We start from the raw sequence: 25,674 nt of genomic DNA, 5'->3' as shown, positions 1-25,674 counted from the left end.
CCACTGTTCCAGTTTGAACTTTCAGGATACATGGACAAGGAAAAGAGTTCAGAAACTATTGTTATACATGTGAGCTTTTTGAGATCTCACATGATTCAGTATCAAGTCACATGCTCCACTTCAAGAATATATCCAACCTGTGTCAGCATTCATGGAATAAGGGAGCAGTGTAGTGCATTCAGCTACTAAAACTTTTTCCACCGTTCAGTTAGATTTTGGAAGACTTATGGCTTAACTACCGTTACCCACCTTATTCAGTAATATATGCTGGTCTAATAAAAATCCACCTTCCTCAGTTTTGTAACCAGAACCAAATCTTCTTCACTCCCAACATATTTTGAGATGGAGTGTGTTCCAGTGTTCCACATAGCCACTGATCAATATTTTAGCACAATTCCTCAATAAATTATCAGCACCAATTTATATGCTGCCTGCATGATGGCAGTTTCAGTATTAAATACAAAATAAGGCAATGTACATTTATTATTAAACAGAAGATAGTCTTCTAGCTTTACCATTACTGAATATTATAGAGTTAAGACAAACTGTTATATGTATGTCAACTTCTCCAACTCATTTCTCTGCTTGAGCCTTCTTTCATTCATCAGCTTACTCTTCCTATTTCTTTCTCCCTCACATACTTATTTAACTGTCTCTCCGAGGAAGTTGGATTGTCCTAACAGAGAGCTGGCATTAACTCAGTTGGCCAACGGCTTCCCTCCTATTGGACCTATGATTCTGTGAGCCAGTTGTACTTGTGCCAGGTTCTAAGTGGTCTTCAGATAACTAGGTTACCTTCGAAAGATATTGAATTAATATTGAACTTTCTGTCAAGACTGATACAATATATACTGAATAGTTACGTCCAGTGATTTCTTGTCTCAAGGAAAACAGAAGCTTATGGCGATGCCAAGGAATTTTCAAGCCAGTTCATTACTTTCAGTTGAATCACCATGCTATTGGTGAATTGCTATCTTATTTTGCCAAATAAAATTAACATTATGCAAAATGGACTAGGAACAATGTCAAGTACCTGCCAGTGAATTTGTTTTAGTGAGACAGGTACTGAAATGCATTTCACCATTCTCAGCGTAGTGTTGCAGAAAGATGCTTGTCACCATTTTAGTTGATATGTATGGGACGTTGATGACAGTTATCAAAAGACAAGAGCTTTCCTGTCAGTTCCTAGTTGCTCCAAGGAACTTAAAACATAAAGAAAGAGAATCAAGACAATAACTTCACTGAAAGACCCGGAGATACAATAAAGTGGGCAGTCATTACGGTAAGGCAAAGACTCTGCAAACTTGGATGACATTGGAGCTGACCTTGAGTGAAAGACTCCCAGGAAAAGAGCCATGGTTTCTCCAACTGCCATAGGGCGAGCTTTGTAATTGCCAATTACCTTTGGAAGTCTTTGTCATGTTGTAAGCTTTTACTGAATTTGAGCCAGCTGCTCCATTCATTGTTTCCATTGCTTTTGCAAGTCACCGCCTGTATCTACTGAAATTAGACAACCTATCCATACTGGCCAGCAAGATCAGCTTTTCCATTCTCCATAAATATCTTCAATGAAAGCTTCACGTACATAGTGCCTGAGGTATTGCACAAAGACTGTGGGGATTCTATGCCACTAGCTTTATTTATGGTTGTCAAAATGTGTTTTTTTTTTCCTTTTTTCTTATTTCTTTTCCAGGATCTAATTTGGAAGGCCAGTGTGTATTACTTATACCAAGATATCCTTTAGAATTTTCCACAGTGTAAGAAGATGCCCATATTGTAGCTTACTGAAACAGCTGATCTGGAAGCAGGGCTATTCCTGGAGTCATGTCACAGGATACTCAGCTACTGCTGTGCTCTAATGGCCAGAATATTTATGTAGCTGCTTCAAACTGAGGTCATTCCCAGTGGTGACACCCTGCCTGGATGATGATGAATTCCTTGGCAATGGTTGAAAACCAAGGGTAGATGGTTAGACTGGCTTTTAATGGAGATGACCACTCCCTGGTGCTTCTTTAGTATGAATGTTACTTGTTGCTTATCATACTGTGTCTGAATGTTGTTTAGGCCTTGTTTTGCAATTCACTCCCATTGACTGCAGTTTCGTCGTTGCTTCTTTATACTATACTTGGTTAAATGCTGCTTGGATGCAACTCACACCTCATGCCTCGAATTTATGTCCCTGGTCTATGTTTGGAGAAGGCTGAGGTGAAACCCTAACTGCTAGGTTATTAGTGAGTAGGTGCTACTAGTGGCACAGTTGATGGTGTTTTGCATCACCTTGATGATTGGCCAATTAGATGGTGCTTATCCAGATTAGATAGATTGTCCTGTTTTAGGAATGTCCTGATAGGAATGTCCTGAAGTAGACATTCCTAAGTAATTTCCACAGAGTCCCAAGGCAGGTGCCCAAGGCAGCTCTACTGAAAAAGCTTATCTGGAAACAAGGCTATTCCTGGAGTGCAGGCCTGAAGACCAGTCAGGGTGTGGCCTGCCTGCATAGTGCTTGCTGTAACCAGTGGCCTTTGCTACACTGTTATATCAAATAGGCTGAGTCAAACTGGCTTCAGAATTAATGGAGATCTAAGGAGAAAGCAGGAATGGCTCATCCAACTGAGTGCTTCAGTTTTGTCTGATGTGCTCTCTCTTATCAGGCTGTGAAGTTGTTAAGAATGAATACTTGGAGCCTCCTGTAATTGGTGGATGAATTACCTATTATCATTCAGAATGAGATGTGGCAACATACCAGACTTCAATCTGATTCTTTTGTCATGGAATTCCATAACTCTGTCCATTGCATTCTGTCTTTGTTGCTAAGCATATAGCTATCCCTGCACTTCCTGTGCAGGCATCGCTGGTTTTGTTCCAGGATGGCCTTTTGGACTTTGATTCAGGTCGATCCCTTAACTGCTGTAATTATAGTGTGAGGGACATGCCTGATGTAAAGTTACAGATCATAGTTTGTATATTCCTGCTGCTCATGGTTCATAGTAGATCATGGATACCCAGTTTCGAGCTGCTAAGTCTATCATGATGGACGGTGTCCTTATAGTGAAGGTGGGACATTGTCTCTACCAGGACCATATAGTGGTCAACTTTACCAAAATCGTCATTAAAAGAAACATCTGATTGGTAGATTGGTGAGGATGGAAGCAAGTGTGTTCATCTTTTGGGTTGGTTTCCTCACTAATTAATTAGCACAGACCCGATCTTCAGACTTAACAACGTACTGAGTGGTAGTGCCACAATTCACATTTAGCAATCAATATTGCAGATCCTCCCCAAGGATTTGTTATTGTTTTTTTGCCTTGTTCTACCTTAATGTACTTGTGTTTGGAATGGTCCGGATGGTGTGCAATGGTTTTCAGTGTATCTTGGTACATGTAACAATAATAAACCAATTGCATACTACCGATTTTTTTTAAGGATGACCATAAAAATTATAAAAATAGAAAATGCTTGGCAGGCCAGGCAGCATCTATGGAAAAGAGTACAGACAACACGTCAGGCCGAGACCCTTCATCAGGTCCCATTAAACATCAACTGTACTCTTTTCCAGAGATGCTGCCCAGCCTGCTGAGTTCCTCCAGCATTTTCTGTGTGTTGCTTGGATTTCCAGCATCTGGAGATTTTCTCTTTGTGAAACACTTAAAAGGTCAGGCAGCATGTACAAAGGAGTTAATGTTTCAGGCAGATTATCTTTCAACAGTTATTGCCTTGAAATATTAACCCTTTTGCCCTCTTCACAGATACTGCCTGTCCTCCTGAGTATTGTAGTAGAGTAGTAGATTTGTACTCTCAGCTTGAAATGTCGACTGTTTATTCTTTTCCATTGATGCTGCCTGACTTGCTGAATTCTTCCAGCATTTCGGGTGCGTTGCGTTGGATTTCCGGCACTTGCAGATTTTTTTCTTGTTTATAACTAATATTTTGAGTTTTTATTTCAGATAAACAGCATCTGCTGTCATTTGGCTTTTGCTTTACCTCTGGCTGTGACTCATCTGTGAGACAGCTCTGCCAGAATTTAGACAGTAGTCTTCAGATTTTAGCGAGAGCTTTGCAAGATTCACTAGGTTGCTTGCTGGTGGACTAGCCAGTCTTATCCTTTCTCCATTTCAGTGTAACAGTAATTATTCAATGGAGAAGCTTGCCAAACCTTTTTAGAGGGTGTTTATGAGCAAACCATTATTGGTCTGGAATCACATTATCATCTTTTTGGGATAAGGCCATCAGATTTGCTTCTCCAAAGGGTACTCTTGTGAGTCACATTGACTTAAACAACAATCCTGTGGCCTTTGGTTATCATTTTTGATGCTAAACCTTTTAAGTTACGATGAGTAAGGTGTCTCTAATAGTTCTAGCATCAAGACTTTGTACTGTTCAAAGTCAAAATGTTTGTTACCTGATCTTGTCAAAGTTAAAGATGAGTTTATTGCCATATGCACAAATATATGTGTGTACAGGTGGAATGAAAAATTTACTTGCAGCAGTATCACAGGCTCATGGCATCAGAGACAGAACATTCACAAGTGAAACATAAATTAAACATCAGTTTTCCCAAAGAACTTCTTCCACTCCAATCAGGCAAACAGCCAATCAACAGCATGAATGTGCCTTTACTCCTCCCAGCCCATTCACTGAAGCCCCATGGACCAATGGAGTATTTCATTTGTACACATGTGATTAAGTGCAGGTGCCAAACACCCTGCTGCCCAAACGAGTTCCTCACACATTGAGTACACTTTGGATATTGAGTAGGTTATATGACCTAAGGAAACAACCAGAAAAAATGGGGCTGAAATAATGCTGCTAAAATCAGTATTGCTGGGTAATACTGCAGCATGTGTTAGTAAGACCACAAAGGAGAGGAGGTAACTGCAAGATTATTACCCACTGCCCAGGTTGTACTGTGGATGTGTCTGGAGCTCATTGTAAACAGAGGAACAGAGAGAAGTCATTGTGTTCAACACTGATTGCGTGTCTTTCTTTTCAGCGACTGACTTACAGCACAACCCGTCCAATAGGAGATGCAGCCAAGCTCTATTGGCTCTTTTACAGAACACAACATTCTGGCATCCCTGGCATACTGATCACAGTCATCTTGTTCACTCTGAATTCCCTCTGCTCCCTCACTATACTGTATTTGCATTTATTAAGGTAAGAGTGTTTAAATTAAAATCTAATGATATTTAGGATGAAATGTGTTATTGTGTTTAATTTTCTCTCATTTAGCCCACAGATTAAGGGAAGACCAGCTAAAGAAAGTATCAGCTATAGTTGGGATTCTAGACTTGAGAGTAACTTTGATTTTACTGTGATTTACACCGGTGTGTCCTGTCTTGAAGCGAGCAACCTTACTCAGGGATGGATCACCACAGCTTTCAAGTGTCTATTAAATCTTAAAAATATTGAGATGTTTCAGATGGGGAATTCACAAAAATAAAAGGGTAAATAGAGCTCCACACTGGCTACCTGGCCATAGGAGTATGGACAGTTCCCCCAGAACTTCCAAGAAGAACTGATCTGTAGCTTAATCTGGTGTTTATGGGTGGAATGTATAACTTACTGAGTGAAGAACAAACACAGCTTTCATTCAAAAAGGTTGTGGACCAATGATTTACAGAATAGCAGTATGTTTGACTTAGCACAAACATTAATATCTGTCAACGTATGTTTAAAACTCTTCTTGGAGGGTTGTGTACAAATACAGCAACATACGCTGATAATTCTACAATCTGCACTTCAACAGAAGGTTGGGTTTGCATGTGAGGGGGAAGAAGTCTGTCAAAGTGCTTTGCACTGCTTTGAGCCGAAAAGCTGTCTGGCCAATCAAGCTGGTACTTTGTGGCTTCTGTTTTACATTATTCCTTCACTGTTTCTTTTGTATCTCACTGCAGTCTTGTTCTCATTAGACAGATTGATGTTGAATTTATACCAGTTTGATTTGGAGCTCTGTACTTTATTGGAGGTCTTCTCTGATCGAAACTTGTATCACTATATTAATTTGATTGCCCGGAAAATGCATTTCTAGTTGGAAACATTAATTGGCAGTTACACTCATGTGCTCTTCATTGCTTCTGAAACTTTGTTTTATTGACTCAATGGGTAAAACATTCCGCTGCCACCATGTGGTGCACTTGGCATTAGGGTGATTTTTGAGGCTTAATGATTTTATCTTCCCCTCCTCTACTTATCATCTTAAAGTGATTGACTGCATTTCATCTCATCTGGATCTAAATCCTGCTACTCTCAACCCAACATTGTTGGAGGATCACCTTCCCTTGGATGGCTTTAGCAATGAACAAAACAGAGAAAGGGGTCTTTAAGAAAAATCAGAAAAGGGAGGAAAAGAGGAAGCATAAATGAGAGATACTAACAGTTGAAAGGGACAGAAGAGAAGGGGACTATAGCCCTGGAAAGACGAAGAGCCAAGGAACGGCTTGGTGAAATGAAAGGGTTAATAGGGTTGATGTAGAGAGGATGGCTCACCACTCCCTTCTTAAGGGCAAAGAGGGACTGACACTAAACTCTGGTCTTGACAACAATGCTTACATGCCAACAAACTTATTAGAAACAAATTGTGTGTTTGCTCTAGAACAGTGGCTCCAACCTTTTTATGCCATGAACCAATCCCTCTAAGCAAAGAGTCCATGGACCCCAGGTTGGAAATCCCTATTCTAGAAGAAAGTTCCAATTGGGAGCTGGTTCTACAGTATGTTCTAACAACTGTCTGGTAAAGAGATTTCTTCTGGTTCTACAGTATGTTCTAACAACTGTCTGGGTAAAGAGATTTCTTCTGGTTCGACAGTATGTTCCAACAGCATACAAATTTGGAGGAACAAATTTGTAGAGCGATTGCAGATTGTTGCAAGAAACGTAACGTTGGTATAGTAGGTGATTTTAAATTTCCACATATTGACTGAGACTCCCATATTGTAAGAGGATTGGATGGCGTAGAGTTTGTCAAATGTGTTCAGGGAAGTCTCAATCGGTACATAGAGGTCCCAATGAAAGAGCATGTGATACTTGATCTGCTGTTAAGAGTGAGTCAGGGCAGGTGACAGAAGTTTGTGTAGGGGAACACTTTGCATCTAGTGATCATAAAGTTTCAAAGTAAATATGGAAAGGGATGGGTCTGGTCCTTAAGCTGAGATTCTAAATTGGAGAAAGTCCAATTTTGATGGTATCAGAAATGATCTGGCAAGCATGGGTTCGGACAGGCTGTTTTCTGGCATAGGTGTACTTGGTAAGTGGGAGGACTTCAAAAATAAAATTTTGAGAGTTCTAATCTTGTATGTGCCTTTCAGAATAAAAGGTAAAGACAACAAGTTTAGAGAACCTTGGTTTTCACGAGATATTGAGGCACTGGTTAAGAAAAAAGTGAGGTGCATTGCAAGTATTGGTAGGTAGGAACAAACTAGGTATTCCTGGAGTATAAAAAAAATCCAAGAGAACACTTAAAGAAATCAAGAAGACTCGAGATTGCCCTAGCAGACAAGGTGAAGGAGAATCGTCAGGAAGCAAAAGGATTGCAAAGGAGAAGGTTAAGGGTGAAAGGTGAAAAGCTTAAGAGTAATATGATGGGAAACTTCTTCACTCATAGAGTCTTGAGGGTGTGGGACGAGCTGCCAGTGTAATTGGTGCGTGCGACTTCGATTTAAACATTTAAGAGAAGTCTGGGTGAGTGCATGAATAGTAGAGGTATGGATAGCTATGGTCCGGTGCAGCCCGATGGGACTAGACAGTTTAAGTGGTTCGCCATGGACCAGATGGGTCGATGTGCCTGTTTCTATGCTGTATGTTTCTATGACTCTGATGGTCTGGGTAATGAGATTTCTGCTGGATTCAACTGAATAACAGCAGGTATCCAAGTTTTGGCACTTCAGTAACCCAGAGTATGGTTAGCAGCCACTGTCCCTTTAAGACTCAGACGGTTAATTACTGCCTGTCATATTCCTTCATGGGAAGTCTATACTTAAAGAACTCGTGCTGTCCTCTCCTTTCTGGAAGAGCTCTTGGTGATGGCTCTACATTTTGTTGTCCCCTGAGAGAAAAAGCCATGGAGGACTATATCCAAGAAGCCCTGATACAGGGTTTATTCAACTGTCCACACCAACTTTTGGGACTGGTTTTTTCTTTGTCACCAAGAAGGATTGTTGACTAAGGCCTTGCATAGACCAGTGGTCCCCAACCAATGGGTCGCAGACCTCTGCCTTCTAATTTAGACACCTTTTCCCATGGGGTTAAACAATGACTTTGGGAATTGGGAATTGTTGGCTGTTAAACTGGCACAGCAGGAATGGAGGCATTGGTTGGAATGGTCCAAACATCCATTTGTGATTTGGACCAACCACAAAAATCATGCCTTCATTGAGGATGCAAAGAGGCTGAATTCTAGACAAGTACATTGGTCCGTGATAAGGAAGATGAACCTATTATTTATTATTACTTAGCATCCAGGATTAAAAACCAGATGTCCTCTCAACAGTTTGATGCACCTAGCAGGGAAGAGAGACCTTCAACTATAATTCTCAGCTCCAGAGTGTTGGCGCCCATGTGCTGAGCCGAAGAGCAAAATGGGACAGACCTGGGTAATGGTCCTCTCAGATGTAACTTTGTTCTCAAAGCTGCTCATTTGGAGGTGCTCAACTGGAGACACACTTCAAACCTGGCTAGGCACCCAGGGGTGGCTTGCACCCTAGAGTTCGTCACAGGCCAGGCATGACTAAAGATGTCTTGGTGTGTGATATCTGCACATGAAATGAAGAACCCTGAGCACAGCTTCAAAGTCTGCTTCAGCCTCTCCCCATTTCTGCTCACCTTTGGCTTCACAATTCTATGGACCTAGTTACAAGTTTTCAAGCATCTTGGAGTAATATAGTAATCACGGTGGCCGTAGACTAATTCTCCAAATCTGCTGCTTCGTACCTCTTCCCAAACTGCCATCAGCTTCAATGACCGCCAAGCTCATGTTACAGCACAACTTCAGGACTCATGGTTTCCCCCAGGACATTGTCTCTGAACATGGCTCCCTGTTTGCCTCTAGGTTTTGGAAGGCCTTTTGTGAGCTTACTAGGGCCTCTGCAGGTCTGTTGTATGGATTCCTTCTGCAGACCAATGTACAAACAGAGGTCAACTGGGCCATAGATTAGAACATACACATGTCTAGCCTCAGGGACCTCTACCACCTGGAGAGGCAACCTTATCTGGGCAGAGTTTACACACAACATATTTCAACATTTGTCAATTGGGATGTCCGCTTTTGAATGCTATTTTGGGAACCATCCTCCGCTGTTCCTGGTACAAGAGGTGGAGATAGGGATTCGATCAGCAGACCAACTGGTCCAGAGAAGTCGCCAGGAGTAGGTTAAGAGAGAAGTTGTTGGTCAATTTGCGGCAGCAACAACAAGACCAGGCCAACTGCTGGAGAAGGCAAGGACAAACTCTTCTTCCCAGTCAGCAGGACTGGTTCTCAACTAGAGATTTCCCAGATGAATCCAGAAAATTGGCCCTTCATTACATCTGCCCAGTCTAAAACCTATGACACATTAACCCAGTTACTCTTGAGCACTATGTGGATTTGTCCCTCATTCTGTGTGTCCCACCTCAAGCCCTTTAGTGCCCACCCCTTGGCTCCAGTTCCTAAGCTACCTCCATCTCCCAGAATTGTTGAGGGACAACCCGCCTACACAATCTGGCAAGTTTTGGACACTTGCCTTGTTGGATGTAAAAGGCAGTACCTCATGGATTGTGGGGGGGATATGGCCGAGAAGAAAGAAGCTGGGTTCCTGGACCCTACCTAGATAGAGTACTTCCACCAGCACCATCTTGATTGCCCTGGGTTGTCAGGAGCCAGCTGTAGGAAAGGGGTTACAATCATGGTTCTGAGTGAACAGTGGCGGGCATCCGAGTTTCAGCACCCCAATTTGCCTGAGTATCGTTAGCTGCCTCTGTCCCTTTAAGACTCAGACTGCCAATTATTACTTGCCACATTCCTTCATGGAAAGTCTGTATTTAATGGCCTCGTGCTGACCACTCAACTCAATGGTAGGAGTTCCATTCCTCTTACTACTGTTTGTGATTTTTGCCTTTGGATTTCATTTGCTTATTTCAAGTCTGAGTTAATCCTAGATCTTACTCTGTATGGGTTCACCACCATCCATAGCTCTCTTGCTACAGAGGGATTTTAGTAATAATTATTTCATTCCTAATTTCAGTTTCATTTTCCCACCCCTCCAGCTGCACCCCATCTCCCATCTTTGTTCCCTTCTCCCTCCTGGTTCTATCCACCCATAGGTTTTGCCCATCCACACTTTTGTCCCATCTGCCCTACTGATCCATCCGTCCACCTCTCCCCTACTGATTGCCATTATTACCTCCTTGAGTTATCGGATTCCAGCACCGGTAGCTTTTTATGTTCCTCCTTATCACACTGCAGCAGCCGTCTGTAAAATTGCTCCCACCTCACTCCACCTGCCACTCATTTTATTTTTTTCTCTTTGTCTGCCTCCAGGTATCATCCACCTGCCACTGTTTTCCAACCCCACCCTGACTCTCCTCCTCTATTTGGCATAAATTGCCAGTCATCTTTCACCCCTCCTCAGTCCAACCAAAAGCTCAAGCTCCTGTCTCACCTCCTCCCTTTACATTAGCCGTTAGGCTTCTCTACTCTCAGCCAATATATCTTGGCTTGAACAGTGGAATAACTTTTTTTTCTTGTGTTTCTATCACTTTCTAAGTGGAAGTACCTTCTCTACACCAACCTTCACTTACCTGCCATTTTTTCTTTGGTTTCATTAACAATGGCATTTTGAATAAAGTATATGCCCCATTGTCTGATAACTTGACCCATATTGGCAGTCTATTTCCTTTAAAATATTTCATGCCAAGTAGATAGTTAGTCCACTACATCCATGCAAATACTCCAGGCACCCTCACTCTGATGCCAACACAGTTGTGTTGCCAATCTTTGTGGATTGCTAGAGTCGACACATAAAGCACTGGGTGAACCAAATGAGTCATACAGTATCTACAGAGGAAAATGGACAATCAATGTTTTGGGTTGAGATCGTTAATGTGGACTGCCTAATCCACTGAGTTCTTTGCACTTTTTATGTAGCTGGGGATTCCACTATTTGTAGTCTCTTTGATTGTCTCAGGGTCTTTCTAGATGAAATATTTGATTGGAATTTGCAGTCAGCAAGGAAGCATCAGGTTTTTGTTTTCCAGTGAGCTTGAAAATTAAAATCAAATAAATTTTGTTATTTTAAATTCCAGTACATTTTGTAATGTCATCACAAACAAGAGAAAATCTGTTGATGCTCCTGGGACTCAATTACAATCCACACACAAAAAGTTGTTTTGTAAGATGTAGAGAATAGTTAAAATGTGGAATCTGCTATTAGAGTATTTTTAGATTCACTTTATATTTTTGTTAATGCACATGATTGAATGATCAGTTGAACTACAATAAAGTCAGGGTATCTTACAATAAAGCCTGTTTGTAAATAGCAAAATTCATGCTGATTTTGCTGATTTTTCCTTGACGACAATGCAGAAGTCTGCAAAGAGTTCTGTCTCTGGAGATAATTGAATCACTGACAGCAACTTTGGGATATTCATACCAAAATTATATTGTTAAAAAATCCTAAAGCTTCAGACAGTTTTGCAGTCTAGCAACAATGAAGGCTCGGTAGTTTCAGGGATATTAACTTTATTAACTCAAGGCAAATAATCTCCAACACGCCAAGAGACATACAGGGAAAGAGAATGGAAATTGGCCCTTCAAGTCCATGCTAAACACTAAGCACCCATTGACAATAATCCTATTTAACTGACTTTTACTGTTTCATATTCCCATTAAACCCATCAGTCACTCCCCAGCCTACCATTCACCAACACACTAGCGGCAATTTACAGCAGCCAATCAATCTTCCAGCCTGCCTTTGAGATGTGGGAGGAATCTAGAGCATGCACGGCCCCACACAGTCACAGAAAGCAACTGCAAACTCCACACAGGCAGCAGTCAAGGTCAGAACTGAATTACTATGCCCCCGATAAATGCCACTATACTGATCTGGAAAAATTAACAGGGCAATAAAATATTTACTTTTTCATCACTTTTCTTTAACACTTTTGTTTATTAATTAATAAACAGTGCCTGGCATTAAATTATTTTTTATTGATCTAATGTATTTCAAAAATTATAAGATCCTAAAGTGCTTAGCACCAGGGAAATGTTCTTGAATTGTCATCGCGATAACGTAGTTAATTTGCACCCAAACAAATGCTCCCTAGAAGCAATGAGCTAAGTTATCAAATAGTCCCATTTACTCATACTGGTTAACCAGTAAAAGTATATTGATGAAGATATTCTTGGAGTGATTGTGCATGCACTTCTACATAGCAAGATATGTTCATTTGGTTACGGCATCAAAATCAGTTCAGTTGTGCCATTACATAACAAATTTGATTTTCAAACCATTTATCTAATTATCACTGAACACTTTTTAGTTTTGACCTGACCAAAAATTCTACTAAGAAATGGTAGAATCATAAAGCATAGAAACAAGCCCTTTGACCCATCTAGTCTATGCCTGAACTATTACTCTGCATAGTCCCATCAACCTGCACCCGGATCATACCCCTCCTTACCTCTCCCATCCATGTGCATATCCAAATTTCTCTTAACTATTGAAATTGAGCCTGCATCTACCATGCTTGTTCCACACTCTTGCCACCTTCTGAGTGAAGAAGTCCCCCACCACCCCCCTTCAGTTTTCCCTTTAAATATTTCACCTTTCACCCTTAACACATGACCTATAATTCTAATCTCACCAAGCCTCAGTGGAAAAACGCCTGCTTTCAGTTACCCTATCTATACCCTCATAATTTTGTATACTTCTATCAATCTCCCTTTATTCTCCTATGCTCCAGGGAATAAAGTCCTAACCTACTTAACCTTTAGCCCCAGGATCTCAACCCCAGCAACATCCTTGCAAATTTTCTCTGTACTCTTATTGATATCTTTCCTGTAGATAGGTGACTAGAACTGCATACAATACACAAAATTAGGCTTTTTAAATGTATTATATACAGTAACTTCAACATAACATCCCAAATTCTGTACTCAATACTTCTATTTGTGAAGGCCAATGTGCCAAAAACACTCTTTATGACTATTGATCTGTGAAGTCATTTTCAAGCAATAATGGATCTGTATTCCCAGATCTCTTTGTTCTACCACTCTCTTCACCGCCCTACCATTCAGTGTGTAAGTCCTATCCTGATTTGTCCTCCCAAAGTGCAACATCTCACATTTGCCTGAACTAAATTCCATCTGCCAGCCAATTTTTCTACCTCTTTCAGATTCCACTTCAAGCTTTGATTGCCTTCCACACTGTCCACTACACCCCCAATATTGGTGTCACCATCAAATTTGCTGATGTAGTTTACCACATTATCATCCAGATTGTTGATATAGATGACAAATATCAATGGATCCAAGATAGATTCATGTGGCACACCACAAGTTACAGGCTCCAGTCAGAGATGCGACCATCTACAACTACTCTCTGTTTATGCAGTAAAGCCATTGTCAAATCATATTTACTACTGTATTGGGTTTGCTGATTGGAAAGATATAAACTCACAAGATCTTAAGCCTTATCCAATAATGATAGGTATGAGTATCCTCACTAAGGCGAGGTTATACTGTAACTACCCAATCTTCAAAGTCTAGTTCAATTCCCTGTTTATCCTTCTTGGCGATTTTAGCAGCCAATAACCACTATTTAAATGATGGGTTCCCCCCTCCTAACCAAGGAGGAGATACTTCCAGCTAACAAAATAGTTTAAACATAGTTCATACACATTTAAATTTAGATGAAAAAACAAATTTAAAACTCACAGAGGATTTTATCTTGTAAAAGATTTCTAAATTGCAAATGCTTTCTAAAACATAAAGGATTTCCAAAACTTAGGTACAATTCCTGTAAGCTAAACAGACATACCAATGAGTTGCATGTGAATGAGCAGTCCATTGCGGAAATTGAAGGCAGAGGAATGGATTCCAGTTTTCCCTGTATTTCTGTTATTCTTCTTGACATTCCATGACCATTCCTAACAAATTTGACTGCTTTCCTACATTTATACTATTTTTTTGCCACATGGGAAAAATGACTTCATACACATGATAGCTTTTTCAAATACCTTTCACATAAATAGTCTAAAAACTTTTGGGGACAGATGTCTCATATACCACAAGTTAATGCTGTGAGAGGTGACCCCCTGAGTCCACATGTCATCCAACTGTTAATAGATCAGCTATTCGATGTGATAAATGATAGTACCAATTTGGCCTGCAAGCTTCCCTGATCTATATACAGGCCAATTAACAGACCCCCATTGTTTTACACTTCAACTAATTCCATGCTGTGGACCAGCATTCTGTACTCTATAGACAGGTTTGTTTATTTGCAAAGCTGTCCTTTAAACTACAGATTGATTATTGCTTGTACTTCTGTTAAGCACTGAAGACTGGCTCCCGTTTACAACAAGTAGCGGAACAATGAATATTATTCGGAAGTTTAAAGAATGTTTAGTTTTCCACAAGTGTCAAATGCTATATTAGAAAGCTGAACTTGGCAAAAAGAGCCACCTGGCCCTGAACAGTGAATATCCATCACATTGCCCTAAATATCAAGTGACAAAACCTTCCTGAACAACCTGCCTTGTGGGACCTTGTCAAAGGCCTTGCTAAGGTTGCCACTGTTGGAAAATATACAGAAAGATATTGTGGATTTGATTAGGGTATTTTATGGAAGCCTTTTTTTCTACCAATGTGAATGATTTCATGTTATTCTCTTTCCTCACCCAATCATTCGTCAATATCCCCTTAAAATATTTCTGAATTATTTGCCATTCAATTCCATATTATCAGTGAATTCCAGATGGTTGATTGAGATTGTAAGCAGGACGGCCCAGCAATAATCCGTGTGTCCCAGTAGAATATTTTTTATTGTCATAAAGGGCTCACACATTTTGATGTCAGTCATAAACAATTTTTAATACATGTCCCAGGACAACTGGAAAGTACAAGAAGTAACACAATATTCATCCTACAAGCAGTAGACTGAAAACCATAATGGTCTGTGGGCTACCAAAATCTGTGTTGATTTACTAAATTTTAGTTCTTTAAAGCAGAGGAAGCACTATGTATTTCTCTGTGGTAGCTGTTATTGCAAAATTATTCCAATAGATGCCACTTGTATCTCTGTAAAAGGCTTCCCTTAAGGATTAGTCTTGAAGTCTAACTCCAGTCTTGAGGTGATGAACGTGGATTATTTTCCTTCAGTTTTTACGTGAGCTTCATTGGCAATGCCTGCATTTAATGCCAATCCATAATTGCCCATGCAAGGAAAATGGTGAACGGTAGCAGTAGTGAAGGTATTACTATACTGTTGCTGGGTAGAGAGAAGAGTTAATAGTCAATATTTCAGGCTGAGGTGAAAGGTCTTGGCCTAAAATCTCAACTGTTAATTCCTCTCCCTGGATGCTGTCTGACCTCTGAGCTCCTCCAGCATACTTTGTTTGTTGGCAGTTGTGCTGCGCTGTGTAGATGGCACAGAATGGTATTGCCTAAAACAATCCAAAATGCTGGAAGAACTCAGCCAGTCAAGTAGAAACGGTGGAAAGAAAAGACTTAGCAATGCTTAGTGTCTATGACCCTTCAGAACTACCATGCCTGTTGACACCAGTTAATAAATATTTGATCCTGGAAGTTCTTAGATGCTTGGCAGAATGAGGCCTAGATAGAGATGACAGTGTGCTACCTAAAAGCAAGAAGCTTGGTAGCTGGAAGACTGAATCATGAAGTAAAGATATAACAAGATTAACAAGTCATAACAAGATTAATGTCTTCGAAGCTGAAGGAAGTGGAGGAGCCCAGCATCGGCGTGCGTATCTCCTTGAGATGCAACCGCTGAAGCAAAGTTGGCATAACTGAAATCCTGTCCTACATGTAGTCTGAATGAAGGTTGCCATATGCCCTGTGGCAGACTGTGGTAATAGCTGACACCTATTACCACAGGTGTGAAGGGCACTAACTCCCTCCACACCTTCCAGCAGGTTACATTGCCCCATGACCAGCATACAACTAAAATTGATAATCCTGTGCTGTGCAAACCCACCATTAGAAGTCCACTTATCTGCCTGCTACAGGGGAGGGCTAAAAGATGCGTGTATTCTCTAAAGCCACCTGCCTTGCTGGACCACCTAGTTATCCCCTAAGACACAGGCTGGTGATTGTTAGGATCAGAGGGAGTGGTGACACAATCCCAGAAGCAATCTTCCTTTTCCTCTACTGCCTTCTGGATCGGGAAGGAATGGTGAAAGTGGTTGCTTGGTGGGGGCACTGGTTCAACACAAATATCAAGCAGTGAAAAGAGGACAAGGACGAGTGAGGAGAGCAATGATTGGTGATTTGACCAGAACTCCTATTGAACAATTTCTCATATTTCACTCACTGCTATGAGTCTGACTCCCCACTATCACCCCCCCACCCCTGAAAGGATTCCTACACGGATCTCCTCAGCAGATAAGAACAACAAAAAAAGACTGTGTATCTCCCTGTCCCTTGCGCTGGGAGATGGTTCATCCCAGTGGTGTGATGGGAGACACACTACAAACACTGTTCCTCGTTGGAAGCCTCCAGATGGATCTGGATCTTCCTCACCAGTTATTTCCAAAGCTCTGGAAGGACAAGGGCATAGATGGGAAACACTGCTGTCAGGAAACCTAGCAGAGACTTGACCCAAAAGCAGAGCAGCAGAGAGAGCTTAGCAAAAATGATAATGTACTGATAATTTGCAAAATAACAAGTCACGAGGGTCATCAAAACAAGAGAGAACAGGTACTTCACTCGACAAGGCAACTGAAGGCTAAGAGAAACTGGTTGAGGCTGGCTGGTTTAATGGGTGAACAAGGTTTGTGGATGAGAGCTGGGTTCAAATAGACTGCAAGTGATGAACTGGAAGTGAGCGACCGGTGACTCCTATTAGCTGAGTGGAGACTGGCCGGTAGTTGCCTGTGTGGTCGTGACAAATGCTACTGACCAATGCTCTAACATGACAAGCCTGAAAGTATTTCACTGGTTCTTCCAGCACAAATGCTAGCTTCATTTCAGATCTGCTTTCCTCTTAAGAGGGGCATGCTGCAATGTCTAGTGTTATGTTTGACAGAAGCCCCTCGATCTATTGGATGAGCTGATCCATTTTCCAGTCAGATTCCAGCTGGCTGTTCCTACATAAATGAAAAGGAGAAACTAAAGTTATTATTCCTGCTTATCCCATTAATTGATGATATTGAAGGTCTCCCCAAATCCCTCACTCCATCCAAATTTTAACATTAATTTTATGAGTGGAAATGTAAATTTCAACTCCACATGATTCAGTTGTCAATTAAAATATATTATACTTGTTACAATCATAGTCATATGCTATCAACTTATCTATTACAATTTAAATATTTTGCTTGGAATCTTATTTAATTCAGGTTTTGATACCCATCTTGTTATCCCATTCAATCAGATAAAGCAATTAATGGGTTACAGGCTGCCTCCTTGCAGTGAACATAGTGAGGAGTGATGTCTGAAGCACAAATGGAGTGTGTGATATTTAAGTTAGCATTTCTGGACTCTGGTGTGTGACCACTAATGACGATCAAAAATTTAAAAGCCACTGAAAAGCTAAAGGGGACCTTACTTACTAATAACCCTTAACTAACATTGAAAAGCAGAATAAAAGTCCTTGAACTCTTTTTGTTCTTTGCAAGCAAGCGAGATGGTCTGTCAAAGAGAGAGAGTATGTAGACTAAACTCACACTCTCACACACACACACACACTCACACTCTCTCTCTCTCTCTCACACACACACACACACACACAATATAAATATTTATATATGGCTTTCAGGCATCCAGAATAGCTATAGCATACCTCTGGGTTTCTGTCTTTGAATATACTCTTTCTCATTTCTTCAATATCAGTCTTGGGCATCAAAGCTGAGTCATTTCCCGATTACTATCAGAAGCACATGTTCACTGCCTAATGTCAGTTTTATCTAAGTGACCAGTGTTAAAACACAAGACAAAAATAATGGCTTTTGCCACTCACAGTGCAGTGAATTGTTGTAAATGTAGGCCACTGATGTGTCTTGACTCAGAAGCTGCCGCTTCCTATTGGCTGCTACCAGAGCTTGTGACATAGCGTATGACCTATTTCTAAAAGAGAAAGGCCTCAGGCAGCATACCAAGATGGGCTGTGCTGTTATCCTGGTTTTAATTACATATTAAAGAGGTACACTATTTACCTGAAACATTGCACTGGTTTCATATCACATTTTTAGAAGAAAGTGAAGTTATATTTGGATGTTGGTAGAATATAGTGAAAGATGGTAGACTGGAATGTGGTCCATTCACACATGTCAAATATGCATTGTAGTAAGGTATGTAATGACAACATCCCCCCACCCCACCCCCAGCCTCCTCTGAAAATCAGCTCCATTGAGTCATTGAAAACAAACTTCACAACTGTGGTTCAATGGTCACTCACTGTGCATCTGGCACATACATCTGAGGAAAAGTCCCAACTTTAGTAATTCAGATTTTTTAAATTATAATTTTTAATTGTTATTAAACCATAAGACATCGGATCAGATATAAGCCATTTGGCCCGTCAAGTCTGCTCTGGCATTCAATAGTCCTTATGTGGTCTGACCAATGCCTTATAAAGTCTCAGCATTCCATCCTTACTTTTATATTCTAGTTCACTCAGTTTAAACACTAACATTGCATTTGTTGTATTTATTACTGAATCGAACTGCACTAGGGCTCCCATGTCCCTTAACACTTCCGATTTCTGAATTTGCTCCCTATTTAGAATATAGTCTGTTTTTATTCCTTCCTTTGGAAATGTTGATGTCAATAGCAAGGCCAGCATTGTAGTTAAGAAAGTAATGTGGTTTCATATCCAGCTGCTGGTTTGCATTGACAGGTAGTTGTCCTGTGGATTAAAAGACCAGAGGGGGGAGATGCACCCAGTTCATTAATATTACAGTAGTGAACACAAAATCAGTTTAATCAATTTTAATCCAAAAAGCAAAGTTCTGCAGATGTTGGAAATATGAAATAAGTTGCAATAAGTTTTAACACATTCCTACCTTTTCAAGCCTGCAGGCATCTGGGCAGCTGGTAGATTCCTTCTATCGACTGCACTCCACTGAAGAGAGATTCTTTGTTCCTCTGGACCTGGAGCTGTCCAATCAGGAGCTGAGCCTCATAGTGAAAAGAGCCGAGCAGTGGAGGGGGATCGGTGGTGAGAGAAGGAAGGTGAGTATACACATAAACAGAGCTGCTGAACGCATTAGGGTGGGTGGCAATGGAGAAGAACATACTGTAGCTTTATTCCATTTGCAAACAGCTGAAGCTTAGCAGGCAGTTGAAACAACACATGTGCCCATCTCCTGCTCAAGAGCCACTCTATCAGAGTACTGGAGACCGAGGATCAATCCTAATTCAACCACATGGGCTTTGAAGGAGCCCTGGTTTCCTCTGTATCCCAAAAATGGCTATTGTAAATCATTCTGGAGAGTAGAAGAATCTGGATGGAGTTGATGAGAATGTGGGATCAAAATCAAAGTTGAGTTTATTGTCGCATTGGAATGAAAAATGGGATTAATAGACCATTAGTGTAAATAATTGTTGCCTTTATTGTTGGCCTTTATTTTAATAGCTATAGAGTACAAAGTCTTACCGTAGCTGTGCAGGTTGTTGAGATATACATGCAGACTTGGACTTTTTCAAGGGTTTGGGGTCTTTTCATTGAAAGCAATTCAGCAAAAGTTCTTGAGGTTGGGCCTCGAGAATAGGTTGGGCCTGTTTAGATTGGAACATAGGTGAATAAGGAGCAACCTCATTGAAGCTTAAAAGATCCTGAGGCACCCAATAAGATGAGAGAATAATTCCCCTCATGGAGATAATAATGAACTAACGGTCGACCATTTAGAATTGAGAGTAGAAAGTTATGAATCTTTGGAATTCTCAATCTAGCCCAGCTGTGGAGATAGAGTCATTAAATATATTGGAACTGAGATACGCAGAGTTTTGGACTATAGGGAAATGGTAACGGGAAACAGGCAAGAGGGAGTTGAGGCTATGATCATATTGAATGGTTGAGCATTCTCGCTGGGCTGTAAGACCTACACTTGACCTTATTTTCCATTATCTTATGAATGGTTATTCAGACCATCTTCAGAGCATCTCGGTGATCTATGGTTCACCTCCACGCAGAGGCAGGCCTATTGAAACTATGTGTTTTCTCCAGCAACAGTGTGATTTTTGGAGATACTTTGCATTTATCCTACCACTCACCTGCCAATTCCATTGACAGTGTCCAGTGCTGCCAGCTTCCAAGCAAGGCCTGTGTTTTAGAGGATGCTTTGTTTGAGCCAACGTTACATTCAAGGCAGGCTACACTCACGTGTTCAGCAGCAGACCCTGAGAGCCAAGCTTGCTGTGCAGGATTACATCAACAGAGTCACATCTTTACTGAGCCCCAGAATGGGCTTCTCACTATTTCCTCCCACAGTCTGTGAAGGCCAATTCCTGACTATCTTTCTCAGGTCCATTTGTTGTAGGAACTTCAGGCAGAAAAGGGTATCCAGATAGTAGATGGGACTATGTCGTTGCTTGCTGTAGCAATGGCTTTTCCAAGATTGAAACAAGTTGCAAGAAGTTGTGAATGCTGCCTGGTCCATCACACAAACCAGCCACCCCTCCACTGAGTCTGCGTGCACTTTCAGCTAACACCATCAAGGATCCTTTCATTTCTGGTTATTCCTTCTCTTCCCCCCACCCCCCCCCCCCCACCAAACTCCTCCAATCAGACAAATTCCACAAAAATTCAGAGGAAGTAATGTCAGGTTAACATACAGCTTCTATCCTGCTGTTATAAGACTCTCAAATGGATCTTGTTTGTCATCAAAATAATCTCTTGATCTCTTGATACAGTTATCTGTATCGTAGCCAGTTGCACTTTCATTTGCCTACAGGTGCTGCACTTTCTCTGTAACTGTACACTCGATTCTGCATTCTGTTTTCCTCTCCACTACCTCAGTGTACTTGAATATCAGAATCAGAATCAGGTTTATTATCACTGGCCGGTGATGTGAAATTTGTTAACTTAGCAGCAGTTCAATGCAATGCGTAATCCAGCAGAGAGAGAGAGAGAGAGAGAGAGAGAGAGAGAAATAATAATACATGAAATAAAACATAATAAATAAACAAGTAAATCAGTTACATATATTGAATAGATTATTTGAAAATGTGCAAAAACAGAAATACTGTATATTTTTTAAAAAAAGAGTAAGATAGTGTCCAAAGGTTCAATGTCCATTTAGGAATCAGATGGCAGAGGAGAAGAAGTTGTTCCTGAATCGCTGAATGTGTGCCTTCAGGCTTCTGTATCTCCTACCTGATGGTAACAGTGAGAAAAGAGCATGCCCTGGGTGCTTGAGGTCTTTAATAATGGACTCTGCCTTTCTGAGACACCACTCGCTAATGATGTCTTGGCTGGTACCCAAGATGGAGCCGACTAAATTTACAACCCTCTGCAGCTTCTTTCTGTCCTGTGCAGTGCCCACCCCCCACCCCCCACACCACACAGTGATGCAGCCTGTCAGAATGCTCTCCACGGTACATCTATATAAGTTTTTGAGTGTGTTTGTTGATATGCCAAATCACTTCAAACTCCTAATAAAGTATAGCCGCTGTCTTGCCTTTTTCATGACTACATCAATGCATTGGGACCAGGTTAGATCCTCAGAGATCTTGACACCCAGGAACTTGAAGCTGATCACCCTTTCCACTTCTGATCCCTCTATGAGGATTGGTGTGTGTTCCTTCATCTTACCTTTCCTGAAGTCCACAATCAGCTCTTCCATCCTTACTGACGTTGAGTGCCAGGTTGTTGCTGCAGCACCATTCCACTAGTTGGCATATCTCACTCACTTATGCCCTGTCATCACCACCTGAGATTCTACCAAGAATGGTTGTATCGTCAACAAATTTATAGATGGTATTTGAGCTATGCCTAGCCACACAGTCATATGTATACAGAGAGTAGAGCAGTGGGCTAAGCACACACCCCTGAGGTGTGCCAGTGTTGATCGTCAGCAAAGAGGATATGTTATCACAATCCGCACAGATTGTGGTCTTCCAGTTAGGAAGTCGAGGATCCAATTGCAGAGGGAAGTACAGAGGCCCAGGTTCTGCAAATTCTCAATTAGGATTGTGGGAATGATGGTATATGGAATAATCTATATTGAGGGCATGCAAATAAAAGTTCAAAGTTCAGAGTAAATTTATTATCAAAGTACATGTACGTCACCATATACAACCCTGAGATTCATTTTCTTGTGGGCATTCACAGTAAGTACAAGAAACAATATGGAGCCAATGCATCCAACAGGACAGACAGACAACTAATGTACAAAAGACAACAAACTGCAAATACAAAAATATAAATAATAATAATAATAATAATAATAATAATAATAATAATAATAATAATAATAATAATAATAATAATAATAATAATAATAATAACAATAAATATTGAGAACATGAGTTGATGAGTCCCTGAAAGTGAGTCCTTACTGTGGGAACAGTACAGTGATGGGGTGAGAGAAGTTGACTGAAGTTATTCCTTCTGGTTCAACAGCTTTTCACTGTACCTCAATATACACCATGTGATAATTATAAATAAGTTAATAATTTAAGAGGTAGAGTTAAGCCATGATGGGAAGTTATTTGAGATGTGGGGAGTAGAACAGAATTAATGTCAGGGCTGGAACTCACTGGCCTCCCATGATTCACAAAAATTTACCATTATAGAGGGAAGCTATTTTCCCTGCTAGTCAAGAAGATGCATGGTAGCAGTAGATGACAGTGGCAGGACTGCAAGTAAAATATAAATCCATTTAAAATTCCAATGATTTGGCTGTTGTTTTGACCACAGTTTAAAACCCATTTAATATTTCTCAGGTTACAGAAACATCACTATTTCAATGGTTATAAAGTGCTTTGGGATGTCCTCAAAGGGGAAGTAAAAGTTCCAAGAGAAATGCAAGTCTTTTTGGAAAAAAAAACTCAGTATATTTTACTTAAAATTAGAAAGAAGCTTGCTCATTTGATTCTAGTGATATTGAGCATGTTTAAAAATAAAATCGGAGCATCATCTGCTTGCAAGGATGACACAGTCTAGAACTCAGTAAAAAGGAGAAAATTCAGTCCACGGTACTGGAATTGAGTACTTCTGTCCTTTTGCTACTTACCCATGTAATAAAGACAGACTTGAGTTCAGTGCTGTAGTAATAGTCTTTCATTTTTGTTTTTTGAGGCATTTGTGGATATCCTTTCCAAAGATCAGCGTGGCATTGCTTAAATTGTTGTGTTCATGTGGCGAGATAAAACATGGCACCCAATTAAACTTTCAGATCAAACCAGAGCAGCTCGGCATAGAGAAAACAACTTACTTACAGCCAGTTTTCTGTATTATTGCAGCAAATTAATTTTTGGTAACAATTTAGACTTCACAGGGAGTTCAGGAAACCTGGTTGTTTTTGTTTTCTCTCTGTAGGCTTTTACCACTAGTTTACCAGACTGCTACCTGTATTCTGAGTACATTTCCTTAAGCAGAGATGAGCAAATTTTATCGTAGAATTTAACGACTTGTGCAAAAATAACTTGAAATGTGAAACACAGGCGTGTAACAGTTGAGCTTTGACAGCATTAGCTTTAATTTTAAAAAGTAACAAAATTGGGGGGGAAAACCCCCCAGGATTTGCTCAGTTTAATAATATCTACCAAATAAAATTTTCCGTCTAATCCACGTTAACTTATGTTTCAAAAAGTATGATACAGTGTTTGAGATTTAATTATGATAGCTTGTCAATAATCTTGGACCTGCATTAAAAATAACTCTTCCTAGTTGTGGAAGTGATTTGCTTTTTTTTAATCATCACTGCCATTCCTCAAATAAGTGTTCCCCTATTACCACTCTGGCCTGTCAAACTGTAATGTGATATCTTCTTGAAGGCGGTGTGTTACTGCTTTCTGCTGCCTCGCTGCACAATATCACTATTCTTCCCATTTGCCAGTGACTTCTGTGTGTTTTACTTTCAGTAACACTGAGTTGTGAATACAACAAGGTGCCTCTGTAACTGGCAGATTTCAAGGGGGAGCTTTTGCAAATCTGATCTCATCATTTGATATGACATGTGCTGATTTAGCAGGGAAAATATCTCTCCTTGAAGGTGGATAGTATCAAAAGTGGAAGGAAATGCACTGGAAAATGTTTAAAAGGCTAGATTGGAATTCAAAGTAAAAACAGCAAAATCCATATTTTGAGATGGGCGAATTTGATGTTATTTGGAAGCTATTAATGGCTACATTTACGCTAACATGAGTTTAGCAAAATGTGGTTCAAGTGGCTTGATGGTATTTGGATAATTCGTGACATTATTTCTATAGTTGCACTGTTTTTTAACTTCTAGAATATTAACATTTCCTGTCAGTCCACAATAAAACAGCTAATAAATTGCAGATGTTCATGTGGAAAATATCAGAGCATGGAGACGCTTTCAAAATACACTTTGAAGCAAGGGAGATACAACCTTTTTTAAAGATACTTTCTGTGTTCTATTTTGCCCGCGCATCAAGGAAGAGAGGGGTACTCTCAGTTTGTCCAAATGGTATCGGGTCTGGCAGCATATTCACGTCAGAATTGTTCGTTAGAATGCCTCAATGTTGTATGGGAATTCATCCTTTTAGGGGCTGATTGTGGAGGAATAAAACCTCAGATGCAAATTCAGAGGAGTCATGGGCTGCATTGTCACCCTTGCTCCTGAATGAGTGGGTTAATTTAACCACAGGAGCTTTCTTGTGTGTCTTAACGTGGAGAAATGAAGGAGATAGTAAAGTAGTTTGCTCTTTCTCCTATGTCAGAAAAAGAAGAAAGACATCCAGCAATTAGGGGAGTGCTTCGTTCAGCTGGCATGTTTAATAATGAATTTATAGTTACACAGTGCCTTTTAAGATTTGGCCCCATTTTAATTTTATAAAGATTCACAAACCAGCATTCAAATTAAAGTTGCATTAGAGATGGCGTGGCTTTAAAGCACACAGCGTTTATTTTAGGAAACAAAATGAAATGCATTAAAGCCAAACCATGGTCTTTTACTTTGCAAGACCCCCTGGGGCTGATGGTATATCCTCAGCAAAAACAGAATCCGACTCTACTTATAATGCATGCAGGTTTCCGACAGCGCATTGCACAAAGAACAAAATATAATTTGCTTGGACTTTTAAATGTTCTCTTCTGTTTGATTCAGCTGGAAGAGTATAAATTATGAAGTCAAATATTTTTGGCAATAGATTTCTTAAAGCCATTTAAATTTTAGCATTAGAGGGATACTGATTGGGCAATTCATTCAACACCATTGCAATAATTCCTATAGCCACTTGTAAAATCTCTGCTTACCCATCTACAGAGATGTGAATGGTGCATTGTCATAACATGTTGTATTTTAGCATAAGTTTGCTGCCAGCAGCCTACTAAA

The 25,674-nt window shown here is 40.4% G+C and overlaps 1 protein-coding gene across 1 annotated transcript in view; it reads left to right on the top strand.

The window, feature by feature from the left end:
* The window catches only part of ofcc1 (orofacial cleft 1 candidate 1), a 569,853-nt gene that overhangs the window by 281,902 nt on the left and 262,277 nt on the right, over positions 1-25,674 (top strand). Inside the window, exons 17-18 of the mRNA XM_059985698.1 lie at positions 4,991-5,154; positions 19,225-19,384. Of these exons, the coding sequence (XP_059841681.1) occupies positions 4,991-5,154; positions 19,225-19,384 (324 nt within the window). The remainder of the gene's footprint in view (positions 1-4,990; positions 5,155-19,224; positions 19,385-25,674) is intronic.

Source organism: Hypanus sabinus, chromosome 1 (assembly GCF_030144855.1).
Source record: "Hypanus sabinus isolate sHypSab1 chromosome 1, sHypSab1.hap1, whole genome shotgun sequence".
In the NCBI taxonomy this organism is placed as follows: Eukaryota; Metazoa; Chordata; class Chondrichthyes; order Myliobatiformes; family Dasyatidae; genus Hypanus; species Hypanus sabinus.
This window is presented reverse-complemented; position numbering and strand designations above follow the sequence as displayed.